This window comes from Ruditapes philippinarum, unplaced genomic scaffold (assembly GCF_026571515.1).
Source record: "Ruditapes philippinarum isolate M1 unplaced genomic scaffold, ASM2657151v2 ctg608_1_1_1_1, whole genome shotgun sequence".
Classification (NCBI taxonomy): Eukaryota; Metazoa; Mollusca; class Bivalvia; order Venerida; family Veneridae; genus Ruditapes; species Ruditapes philippinarum.
The window spans coordinates 961,442-975,876 of record NW_026859254.1 but is presented as its reverse complement, the minus strand read 5'-3'; the positions used below and the strand labels follow the sequence as shown (position 1 = coordinate 975,876).

The 14,435-nt window shown below is 30.9% G+C and overlaps 1 protein-coding gene across 1 annotated transcript; it reads right to left on the bottom strand.

Moving 5' to 3' along the window:
• Positions 1–1,590: 1,590 nt before the first annotated feature.
• Positions 1,591–8,491, bottom strand: LOC132755836 (zinc finger protein 883-like). The gene is made up of 2 exons (XM_060746766.1): positions 8,372–8,491; positions 1,591–4,052 (listed from the first exon to the last, which is right to left on the bottom strand). Exon 2 carries the CDS (start codon positions 3,703–3,705, stop codon positions 1,906–1,908), a length of 1,800 nt encoding a protein of 599 aa, XP_060602749.1. The 5' UTR covers positions 3,706–4,052; positions 8,372–8,491; the 3' UTR covers positions 1,591–1,905.
• Positions 8,492–14,435: the final 5,944 nt, after the last annotated feature.

The window sequence follows — 14,435 nt, the reverse complement described above, 5'->3', positions numbered from 1 at the left end:
AAAATATTTTTAATGCTGTTAGTTAATCATATCACAATATCTGTTTTACATTAAAGGGCCATTATGCCTTAAAAATGTCTTGATTTTTATTTCCTAACTAAAAGCCTTTTAATTTGTTTTGTACATATATTATATGTGTTTTTGTTTTTTGTTGTAGTTTTCTTTTTTCCTGTTTTTTTTTTTTTTTTGCTATAAACCAATTGCTATATCTATACATGTAATTCAATATAAGGTATCAATTTCTTTTTCTCAAAATAATTCAGCATTTATTTATAGCATATACGAGGATCATTTAAATATTAACACATACTCATCAAATAATTCTCTTAATTGTAACAATTAGCTCAAAATATCGTATATAATACTATAATTATGCTTTATTAATTAAATACATAAAATAATATGTATGATTATTTTTTAAACAAACTAAGATCGTTATAGTTTAATCACAAAATAAATTTAAATAATTTGAAATAAATGAATGAAAAAAATGTATAATACCTGAATCATAATATTATACGGAATGTTTCAATTAAAAATAAATTCAGCTCTCAATTATAAAAATAGATGCAATATTGTGAATACATAGAATTTATAAAATATCTATTAATCTTATTTACAAAAACTAATAAACATAACAAATTATCTAATTATATAAATAGATCGAATATACAGATGCATGTACATGACTATGTTGACATAACACAATCCTGACTAAATCTATTTTAATCTCTGGTTTCATTAACATAAACAAGTGCTTAATCGTGACTTATATAAACATAAACAATTGCTGAATCACTTTTACATTTGTTTTAACAAAAACAACTGCAAAATCTTTACCTTCACGAACAAGAAAAACAGTGCTAAAATGAGCTAAAATTTTAATATACAACTTCGAAATATCTTCTTACATAATCATAAACAACTATTAAATCTCTGCTTACATATTTATTAACAACTGCTAAATCTTTGCCTACATATTCATTTACAACTGCTAAATCTTTGCTTACATAATCATTAACAACTGCTAAATCTTTGCTTACATATTCATTAACAACTGCTAAATCTTTGCTTACATATTCATTTACAACTGCTAAATCTTTGCTTACATAATCATTAACAACTGCTGAATCTTTGCTTTCATATTCATTAACAACTGCTAAATTTCTGCTTACATAATCATTCACAAATGCTAAATCATTGCTTACATAATCATTAACAACTGCTAAATTTTTGCTTACATATTCATTAACAACTGCTAATGTTTTGCTTACATATTCATTTACAATTGCTAAATCTTCGCTTACATATTCATTAACACTGCTACACCTCTGCTTACATATTCATTAACAACTGCTAAATATTTGCTAACATATTCATTAACAACTGCTAAATCTTTGCTTACATAATCATTAACAACTGCTACACCTCTGCTTACATATTCATTAATAACTGCTAAATCTTTGATTACATATTCATTAACAACTGCTAAATGTTTGCTAACATATTCATTAACAGATGCTAAATCTTTGCTTACATATTAAGAAACAACTGCTAAATATTTGCTTACATATTCATTAACTTTATTCATAAACAACTGCTTATCTCTGCTTACATTTCATTTTGTGCTTAAATTATCATGCATAACTGCCAATTTATATGCTTGCATTACCACAATTCAATAATAAAAAAATCTCTTCTTTAATAAATTCTTTAAAATTGTAGCCATTAATTAAAACAAAAGAATACTAAAATAAAATTGATAAGAATGCACTACTCTTTCTGAGTGCTTTAAATCTTATTTTCAATGTATTTTGAAAGTTGTTTAATCTATTATTCACTGTTGTAAGTAGAGTGATCAAATCTATTAAAAATATGTTTTTTGATTCCTTAGTTACTAGTTTTTCATTTGTCATATTCCAAAAACTCTGATTTCAGAGGCAATAAAATGTCAGCAAATTCATCCATAATTTTGCCATTTTGCTCAGACTTCAACATTATCTTCGCCCTCTCTTCTCTACGTTTGTGCATCCGGCAGGTTTTATGCCGCCTAAAGCTGCCTTGCTCCCGAAAACTTTTATCACAAATAGAACAATAATAATCTTTTTGTCCCGTGTGAATAGTTATGTGATTCTTTAGTGACAACTTGCTTGAAAAGCCTTTCTCACAAACAATGCACACGTGTGAACGTTGCCCTAAGTGCACGTTCATATGTGTTTTCAAATACCAACTGTATAAGAATTTCTTATCACAAAGTTCACAGCCATAGGGTTTATCAGTACCATGAATGGCAAAATGTCGTCTTAATGTGTGCTCTTTTGAAAATGACTTATCGCAAACTTGACATACATATGGACGCTCTTTGGAGTGTGTTTGGATGTGCTGTTTTAGGACGCTTGCTTTGACAAAGCCTTTGTTACATATATGACAAAAATATGTATAGTTTTGTGTATGTATTGCCATATGAAAAGTCAGCGTTTCGGCCGTTTTGAACAATTTATCACAAAAACCGCACTTGAATTTGTTCTCGTCATCATTTTCGTGAACTGACAAATGCCGCCGTAAAGCTCCTCTCACCATGAATCTTTTCCCGCACTTTGGACACAAAAAGTTCCTTTCGTCTGTGTGAATTTTCATATGTAATCTAACACTGTCTGCACAAGAAAAGGACTTTTCGCAGATTTGACAGAAATAATTGCGCTCGCCTGAGTGCACCATTTGTAGATGGCGTTGAAGATTCGAACTTGTTTTGAAAGGTTTATCACAAACTTTACAGGTATACGGCTTTATGTCATTGTGCGTTTCAACATGACGCTTCATGTTTCCTTTCTCTTTGAATCCACGTTTGCATATTGGGCACTCGTAATTATCTACTAGCGAATGGGATTCTAAGTGCCTGGTAGCATTTCCAGGCTGGGTAAAACCCTTATTACATATGGGACATTTATACGGCCGTTCTCCGGTATGTTTATTCATATGCTTCTTCAGTGTTGCGGAGGAGTAGAAACCTTGTCCACACACCTGGCAAACATTGTGCCGCATATTTCTATGAACCATTTTTTCATGAGCAAGCCGATTACTTTGATTTGTAAATTTCTTTCCACATGTAGGACACTTCAATCTTTCTTCCAAAGTCTTAAAATGTTTCTTCGTTTTGCGTAAAGAGGGCTTTATTTCTTCCATGCTGTCAGTGTCAGAACATCCCTCATAAACATTAGTTATCTCCTCCTTAACACGTACTTCCTGTTCAATCATAGTATTTTCCAGGGAGACACCATTTTGATATACCAAAATTGCTTTGTCATCCTCGTGTTCTGAGAATGGCTCTTTAGAATCTCTAAACGGTTCCGAGTTGTCGGAATAAACACCCGAGTCATATCGATCCACGTCAACAGCAGTTGATTCAAAACCTACAACTGCTATTTCCTGTTGCTGACCACGACCGGAATTATTTGACCCTTCTGCATTTTCTTTGTCGATTGTAGCTTCAATATATGATTGATAAACGCTTTGATACCCCATACATTCATTTTCAGTTTTGATTGTGTTGTCCAATTGGCTAATTACTTCATCTACCTCATCTGTGTTGTCAAATAAACTAATATTTTTCTCGATACTTTCTTGTCTTTTGACAGCTTTTTCGCCCAGCTCATTGTCGTTTTCATCGGTCAGTTGTAGCGTTTGCTCCATTGTTATACTAGCCATATCAGTCAATTTCAGTCCGTTCTTAACTGAAATTTTACTATTTTGATATGGTCAATGTGCAAACTGTATCACACTGTTTTTTCTCATTTAATTTCCAAACCATTCATGGTTTTCAAAATGCCTGTTTAAATATTTCTTAATAATTTTTTATCCAATCAAAAAATCAATAGACCGATTCAGATGCCTTGATAGTTCTATGCATGTTACTTCTGTGTTACATGTAAGTCGCGTGCATGTTACGTGAAAGTCGCGTGCCCGTCAGATGATGTTCAGGCCATCAACGTATTACTGTATCATCTACGCAAAGAAGTGTCGGGAAACTCTGTATCATTTTATTCTGAACATCTCTGCAAATACAAATCAATCATTTAAAGAATTGTCATAGATCTAATATTTAACCATTAAAAACCTATCGACTAAAATGGTACATTTACGTGAGTTTTTTATCATTTGTATGCAGATTGGATATGGTATTAACTAGTCTCAAAAGTAAAAAAAGTAGTCAAATATTTTAGTTTTATAAGTTCTATAGCAACATCTTGTTGACTTAAATCTTTGATCGTTTGTCATACAAGTTTCTACAACTAATATGTCTCCCTTTTAAACACACAAACTGGTATTATAAAATTTTCGGAATAAAACGTTTCCCAAACAAAATTCGTGTACATTGTATTTTATTGACATTTTAGTTGGAGTTTTGCAATATCTCTCTACAAATGATATGTAAATTGATATGTATAATGTATTACAACTCGACGCGTTGACATAATCTTTGCCATGACACGCATTATTAAGTTACCGTATGATAGTTTTGAGACTTTACTATTGAAGGCGTGTCACAGCAAAATCGTTTACCAATACATGCACAGCGCATTATCTCGAGTGCAGGACTATTAGTTACCTGCACTAAATGTCTGTAAAGAGCACGCTCGTTGATTTGTTCAATTTTTCTGTTTTTTTTTTTTTTCAGACGTTTGACTTATTGCGACGACAAAGAAAGAGATAACAACTGAAACTCATATTCAGATGCTCGTACATTAGTCAGTTACTCTTTTACTTTTCTTTGGGGGGAGTAATATTATGACGACAGGGATTTTTGTTTGATACAAAAGAGAAAGAACATCAAAGCACTCGGCAATCTGTTTTAAGATTGGAGGCTATGCCCCCCGCGAACAAATCAGGTAGACTGTGCTTCGATGATCTTTGTAATACTTAACTACATGTACAACGAGATTCCGATACAAATGTTCAGTTTTAGCCCAATTGTCATGGTTTATCATACCATATGTAATATAATATATAAAGGATGATAAATGAGTGTAGGTTCAATACTGGATTTATTGCATATGTTGAATAAATTAAATCACCCGAGCGTCTAGCAAGCATAATATATTTTCATTCAAAGAGTTCATTTTATTTTGTAACGAAAGTACATGTTTCCGTTTTCCACATTTATACACAATAACAGTAGAAACAATCATTTTTGCATTAATATGCCTATAGTATACGCTAACGTTTATCGCGCGCTGTCACGCTATGCTTGTAAACGCAAATAACGTTGCGACGGAATACACGTTTAAGCATGCACGGAGTGGTTAAAATGGCATGGATATGTGAAACAATTTTACATATAAAATATTATCTGGGGGTAGGGCGGTATACACCTACAGCAGCTCTATATGGAGAATTAGCTGGCACCTACACATGTGAAACAATGGAGATCTGTATGTCAACAATGGCATAGATTTGTTAGAATGGATGTAAATAGAGTTAATTATAAGATCTTTTTCTACTTTTTTGCGCAAGAAAAGTACTAGGTGTAAGAACTGGCAATTTTGATTAATTTTTATCAATTATTATATTGAAAAGTTAAATTTAGTAGAGTATGCACGTAGTTGTGTAACATTCTCGTCTAAGTTTTTTTATGAAAAAGTTGTTCAAAAATATATGTCATAACATATGGATGAATGGGTAGCTATTCTTAATAGGAATGTTGGTGAAAATGTGAATGGTTGTAATAAATTATGAACCTATAAGTTGTTAAAAAATGATTATAAAACTTTACATTTTTGTAAACTATATTTGCCACGTAAACACATGTCTGCACTAGCGAAATTCAGATGTGGAGTAGCTCAGTAGAGACTGAAAGATATGAAAACATTGCTGTTGAAAGTAGGATATGTCCAATATGTAAAATTACAGTTGAATGTGAAAAACATGTATTATTATCTTGTAATGCGTATGAGCATATGAGGTTACCTATGTTAGAAGAAGCTCGTAACTTAATGCCAGAATTTGTTGACCTCACTGATGAAGATAAACTTATATTAATTTTATTCTCTCCAACAATGATATTGTTAAAGTCACAGCCAAAACCTGTTACAATATTCTTCAACTCCGCTACAATATATTGTACAAGTAAGGTTTTTTAGACCACTTAGTGTTTTAGTTTCTTTTTTAAATTAATTTTAGTATAGTCTTTTAACATCTTTTTCAGATGACAGGTGCTTATAGTACACGATAGTAAATTTTATTGTACAAAATGTGATGATAGTAATTTGTATGATACAAATGAAACATATCTGTTTTAACATGATAAGTTTTTTTACCTACTAATATATAAATATCACCACTGACCAATCATCCATGTTTGACCATGGGTGATATAGTTTTATTAAATTTGTGAATAGTGCCACTTTTCTTTTTAGAACACTTAGAGATGCCACTTTTTAGAACTCTTAGAGATTTATTATCAAAATATCTTACAGCATTTCTTCATTTATTTTTTATTGAAGGTCAGTGGGGATAATCTAACTTTTATGATGTAAAATGGTCTTATAATGTATCTTTACTGTTAACAATAGGAACTAAATATCAATTGTAAATGGATAATGATAAGTATATATATGATATAGTCTCTTATAATTCTATTGTAGAATGGTCATATGTATTTTTTTTATCAATTTTTAATATGTTTTATGTATATATGTATGCATATGAAAGAGACTGAAATAAACTAATAATAAATGTATAAAATAGGTTCCAATCAAAATATTTATCCATATTACACTGTACATATATGTCAGTGTTTGAGAGTCTGAGTTAGTAAAATTAAAACTGACCAGATCGTCGCAGCTGCTCAGCAGATTTCATGCAAATGTTAAACTTAATTAATTAACAAATACTAACCTACTAAGTGGTTTTGCATCTTTACACAGTGCGAGCAACGTATGATACATTACTTAAACTGGGTAGTATTTAATGACAAATTTGGGCCGGCTGAATTAATTTAATATACAAAAAAATATTTAAAAATGAAATTATATCATTGGACAGAATGTAATTTCAGGACATATGTGCATTAAATTATAACTTAAATCAAATTACAGAAATTAAGTTTTACAATTCACTACAGCAAGAAGACTTAATTTGCAATGTGTTAATTAACAAATTTTAAATCAAACAATTTAACAATCAAATAAAATGACCAGAAAACAGAATGTACCGACGAAAAATAAATATGATAAAATGATGATGCTACTAACTATTTCATGTAAGATTTACGAAATTGCACTGTTCATGTAAAGATATGCTCGGATAAAATTTCTTATTATCATAATTATATGAGAGATACTGGAGAAAAGATACACGTGGTTTCTGGTTTTGGATTAAGTTACTGAGCAATAGTCGATTGTCCATAAAGTTAAATATCATGCATTAATACCTTGAAATCAAAATCTTAAAGATATATTACGCTCAAATTTTATTTTAGAAAATATTAGTAATTGTAACCCAGTCTCTTTGTAATCACAGAGTAGATGTGTTATGTTAAAATTCTACACACTGTAGGTAGTCACAATATGAAAAATTAAAATTAAAAAAAACGGAACAAAAAAGAAACTGTTTTGATTTTTTTAAAGAAAAGACCAATTTTACTTGACCTGTAATAGGGAGCGCAGCTTCCCATAATGGCATATATAGAAATTTTATTCAATTATTTATTTAAACTAGACATATGTAGTAAGAATCTATCATATTTTTGAATCAATTTCGGTGATTAAAATATTTAACCCTGAGAGGAGCATAGTATATCTTTATTGTTCAATAATAGATCTCTAAAATTTTGTCCAGCCAATTTATTTACAATAGATTTATCTACCTTTTTACTACGATATATAATATCATTATAGCATTTTTAATTTAAACTTAGATATTATAGAAGACCTACCCTTTAATAACAAATGAAATACATTTATTTCATTGTAAATGCAAATCAAGTTTGTTATAGATCTACAAATATATTCTAACTCAGTTTAAAACATGCTTAATACTTACACAACGTTTTATAAACTGACATACTAAAATACTATAGTACAAGCACGAACAATCAATTTAAAACATGTTTAAACAACGTCGAATCTTATCGCCGTATGAACATATCGATTATGTATAGTACAACAAAAGTGGGTCAACGTTTGTAAACCTATGTCATGTCATGTATACCTATACAAACAGCGATTCATACATGAATGACATTCATCATCGGTTTATTTTACGTGACAAGTTATGCACGGTTTACCAAGTTATATTTTACAATAAAATCAAGATAATTACGATTAAATCATCATAACAACACTTTAAACTATATCATAATGAGTGCACTTACCTAAATATACAGTCAAGCCACTGTTACAACGTTTAAACATTGTTTAAATCGGTCTTAAATGTGTACGCGTTTAAACAGGAAATAACATGACTATAAATGGAGATCTGGTTAGTAAGGGAAAGAACTCTCAAAGAATTACTACGTATTTGTTCGTGTTTGTCATGAAGAATTTTCATGGAATTTGCACAAAATAAACCATTTGGTTGAAATTATATTTGGTTATTTAAACAGACGATGATTTAGATATAATTGGAGAGTATTAAATGACATGTTGCTGCAGATTAAATAAACTAATTGCACCACACAATTCATGAATAGAATATAGATGCAAAATATGATTTAATATTAAATTAAAAATCAATAGAATTACAGTTTTTCAAATGAAACGTAACACATTTACTTTGGTCAATCGGCAAACTATTGATCAGTATAGTAAATTGGTTATTAACAAAAAAATAATTTCAAACACTAAAGTGTTCATAAGTAAGTATTGACCAAATTAAATCAACCGAACAGCCTCGCCGTGCTCGAGCAATTTAATTTGGTAAATACTTCTTAACGCTAACCAAGACTTAAAATTTACATAACAAACACACCTACTTACCGGTTGAAATTATACGCATTTCGTGTATAGTACTCGATTGAATGGGATAGTATTAAAAGTTTAATGGCAATGATAAAAATGAATTCAATGCATCAAGAAATCTGAAAAATGGAACGATTTCATAGGACAAAATATAATTTCAACCACTCAATAAAACATCATACACGTACGGCAATATGTTGTAAAAATGGGGGGGGGGGGGCACTACACATTCAATTTCCATATAGTTTAAATAATTTCACATTAAAACGACATAAATAAAGAAGCGGAGTACTAGTAGTTTAAATGTGTAGGGGAATATTGGTTGCATGTTTAAAAATGGATATTTTACATATTTTCATTTTTTTTTTGTCTGCTATTATATTATTCTTGTCGTTTACAAGAACAACTTTTCGTTAACAATTTATCACATAAACCATGGCACAGGAGTGTAATGAACCCTTGTAATAAAAACGATATTACTCTATAGCCTATATTACAATTACACTTTGATGTGACGTCATTTGCGGTTGATACAAACATAGCGTTAAAACGCGCACAAGTTGGCATTATACTATAAACATTTTTTTAAACATTTTTAGAACATTGTATTCGTGTAGATTCAATGCAAATTTATTGAACAAACTGAATAAAACAATATTAGTATTATGCTCGCCAGAGGCTTGTATGATTTTATTTAACTCGTTCAATAAATTAAATACACTAATCAATGACTATTTCTCCTTTTTGCTTATTCTATATTCGCTATAAAAATGACGTAAAGATCTTTTTGCTTTTCAATATTTGCAATAAAAAATTGCTTAAATATCTTTTTGCTTTTCAATATTTGCGATAAAAAATTGCGTAAAGATCTTTTCGCTTATTCAATATTTGCAATAAAAATTACCTTAAGATCTTTTTTTTATCAATATTTGCGATAAAAAATTGCGTAAAGATCTTTTCGCTTATTAAATATTTGCAATAAAAAATACCTGAAGATCTGTTCACTTATTCAATATTTGCGGTAAAAATTACATACAGATATTTTTGCTTTTTCAATATTTGCAATAAAAATTACGTAAAGAACTTTTCGCTTATTCTATATTTGCGATAAAATAATGAAAAACCCTTTTAGCTTGTTCAATAATTGCGATAAAAGTTACATAATACAAAGATGTTTTTGCTTAGAGCTTCAGCATTCAAATAATATTAATTTTGAGATAAAAAGAAAAACATACTCACATTGATTTTAGTTATGATATAACCTGAAAAGAATAGTTTTAAAACATAGAATAAGACGCTCGTGACCTTCACTGTTGTATTTTAGAAATACATTCATTACTTAAGGTATTGGAAGGGGTATGCATTCTATTATACCGGATACAACTGAGTGTATTACTCATTTTAGTTTCTTTCAAAAACAAAAAAAAAATCAAGAAGCTACAAATATAAAAGAAAACTCTTGATTAAAACTTCTTAAAAATTGCTAATTTTAGGAAGCAAAAGTAAAAAGAGTAAAAAGAGAGTAAAAACTAGCGCAGATTTGGTCGAATTGATTCTGTTCATAAGAGATAATAAAGAAGTGCAGACGCTGTCATGCTCCCCTGTCCCCTGACTCCCCTCCCTCCCCGAGCGCAGACTTTCCGGTATTCGATCAACAGTAGTAATTTAGTTTGAATCAAATATACTCAAACATTGAGGCGAGTAATGTCAACTAACGAATATTCATATGCTTATATAAACACATTTCACAATTGCAATAAAAAATAGAATAAAGTATAATTGAATCCCAAAGGAACACTCAAAACGGCAAAATAAAAAATGTTGCAGTATCGGTTTAATCAAGCCTTTTAATGGACCGTACAGTTATGTGCATGCAAACCACGATCCGCACATCCAAACACCGGCTCAAGCAGCCCATAGCACTTAGACATGAAATTGTGAAGTACCTAATAAATTAAGCTGCATCCGCAGATGTGTAAACACGTAACCTGTTGATGACAATCGTAAATGTTTTAAAGAAAAAAGAAAGAAAAGAAGTTTTTAATATGAATGAATGAATGAATGAATGAATGAATGAATGAATGAATGAATGAATGAATGAATGAATGAATGAATGAATGAATGAATGAATTGTTAAAATGTGTATCTATCGAAAGTATATGAATGAGTCAATCACTTTGATAATTTAGTTAAATAAACAAATTTAGTTATCTTCATTTTCTAGCAATTAGGCACATATCATACATGTGTAAGTCATTATATTTTGTTCCTATATTCATGTTTTGTTGATGTTATTTTTCTATTTCAGAAGGCCACATTGGCTGATTGCTGTAGTATATTCTAAATGAAATATATTCTTGAAATGAACAATATGATCTCCTTTTTGTTTATTTAGCTAGTCATAATTGTATTTTTATATTGTGATATTAGTGATTTTTGACTGTTATTTTTCTGTTTCAGTGTGTTTGTTTGTTTGTTATAACCAGTTGCATATTATATGCCTTGGTTTAATAAAAACTGAACTGAAACTAAACGCGTTACCTTCTCTAAATAAATATATAAATAATGAAAAATATCATTTAATAAGAAAGCATTGAGGATATTCAACAGGTTTTATTTTCAATGATTTCAGTGGTATGAAAATATATATTACATGAGTGGCGGAAGCATTGCTGTTCCAGGAGAAAGAGCGACAGTCTGTGGTACCCGGCGTTTCTTACGGACACGTTAAACATGAATCACAACAGCTGTCACAACACCATAGACCGTGTACATTGTGCATATCTATATCGGTACCCTCTTTGCGAAATCTACTCGAACGGTACCCTCTTTGCTCATGCACAGGCTATTCTTGGCTGTGCTGCTTTTTAAATTTCATAAATTTATACTTCCGCACATGATTGTATATAATTTATTTGCACTTGTTTATTTATTCATTTATTTATTCATTTATTTATTTTTATTTATTGATTTATTGAATAAATGTCAAGCCGAATAATTGCGGTCAAATTCCGACTACCTGTATTATAAAGTCTTATTCCATCCTTCGCGTTTTTTGCATTCTTTATGTACTGTCATAGGACGGGTACCCGTGTATTAAAACATTGAATGAGATGGCACCTGTGATAAAAAAAATCAATAACAAAGAGGAAAGCGCGAAGCAGACCAGGTGTGTTGGAGCCCGAGTCCGAATAAGCGTGATATGGTCGGGTTTTTTTTGACCGGCCATTTGTTCTTTCGCTTTATAAAATGTACCTGTTTTTCGTGAAAAAATGGAAACCTTTCTAACACCATTTGTGTGATTTCGTTGCGGATTATATACTGTAGTTCTGATGTTCTTCTTCACGTTAATATGTGACACAAAGCTGTAGCCCAATGAATATGGCCATGACTTGTCACTTCCTCGAAGGTGCATACATCAGTAACTAAATTTCTCATTCATCATAATGCAATGATTGCATATATGGATTATGCACCAAATTAATTAATAATGGTGTTTTAATCATAATATAGCAGGAAATAACAATGATATGGGTATTGTTGTTGATGATGACGATGATGATGATGATGATGATGACTATTGATGAATAATGATGAATCAATGATGACTAATGATAAGAGCTATAATTATACAAAAATGTAACGATTACTCATTTGTTACATTTCCAGTTTAACAGGACTGTCAATTGCTTGTACTTGCGAATATATATGGCAAAATTTTGTCGTCAGCAAATGTGGCTTTGAAGTGCCATTCAATTTTTGTTCTAAAGCCGTTAGTGTAGTATCAGTCAATGTTAGACCACAAAGCTCTAGCCAAAGAAATATAGCATTGAGATTTCCACGAAGAAAGGTGTTTTTCCTAGTAGCAATGTGTTTTGTTTTTTTTTTTGGGGGGGGGGGGGGTTATTATATTTTATTTTTTACTTTTTTTTGATCGGCGATTTGTTCCTTCTTATAAATTGTACAATTTTTCGAATACAAAACACCAACTGTGCCAACAGTCACAACACAAGTTGTGTGATTTCGTTGGAGATTGAAAATTGTATTAATTTGGAGATACGTAAAAAACATTTCTGGTGCCAACCTTTCCAAAAATTGCATTAGTTTGGAGTTCTCTTTTACATCAATGTAAAAAACAAAGCTCAAGTCCAAAGAATATGACCTGGAAATTACCGCGTGGACTTGTCGTTGTTTGGACTGAAATTTTGTTCTTTCTCTATTTTTTCTATATGAAGTGTCATATTTTTCGAAAAAAAAATTCCATTGTCTTGTGCCGACCTTTGAAACAACATTTGTGTGGTTTCTTTGCGAAATGGACATAGTATTACTTTGGAGGTTTTTTCTTAACGTAATTTTGAGGCACAAAGCTCTGACAAAAGGGCTATGACCTGGAGGTTTCCACGTGTTATGGTCATTTTTTTTTAACCGGCGATTAGTCCTTTCTGTGTATAATATGTACTGTTTTGTGTAAGAATCACAGTTTTCTGGTGCCATCCGTGCGATCACCATTTGTGTGATTTTGTTGCGAATATGTAATTGTTTTATCTTGGAGGTTCTATTTACTGCAATGTAAGTCGCAAAGCTCTAATCTAGGAATACTTGCCTCCAGAATTCGCATGACAAGATCTTTTTAGACCGGATTTCTTTATATAACTGGTCACATTTTCCTTCTTGTGCCAACCGTTAATAATAATAAGTATATGTTGTTTTGTTGCGTATTGGAAATTGTATAAGTTTGGAAGTTCTCTTTTACATTAATATAAGTCACATCATGGAATATAGCTTTGAAATTTCAGCGCGTGGGATGGTCAATTTTGTACCGCGATTTGTACTTTCCCTATAAAAAATTTATTATTTTTTGTAGAAAAACGCCTTTTCGGTACCAACCTTTCCAACACCATTTGTGTGCCTTAGTTGCGGATTGGAAATTGAATTAGTTTGAATGTTCATCTTTTCAGCAATATAAGGCAAAAACCTCTAACCAAATGTATAAGGCCTCGGGATTCCTGCGAGGCATGGCAGTTTCCAGGACCGGCGATTTCTTCTTGCTCCATATAAAATGTCATATCTTTCATAAAAGAACACCAACACTTTCTCTACCAGCAAAGCTAGAGTATTGCCTGAAAGAGATAATATTTAGTATTTGTTTTCCCTATTAATATCTAAAATGATAAATTTTGGTATTATTTTCCCCCGTTGGTGCCTTTCGTGGATTTTTTCCGTGTAACTAGACATTTTCCGTAGTTGTTTCACGGTGGTCTCCCTTGTTTATATTTCCCTAATGTGTTTATATCTCTCTTATCTCCATCACATGGCCAAACTATGTGTTGCATAATACTTCAAGGTTTCAGCACAAAAACTCACTTGTAATAGACTAATACAAAAACATCATATCAGTCACGGTTATTTGTTCAAATATAAAAGAGCTTCAGAGATAAGTATATAATAATCAAAGCACAGAAGGCGCTGAATTTGTTT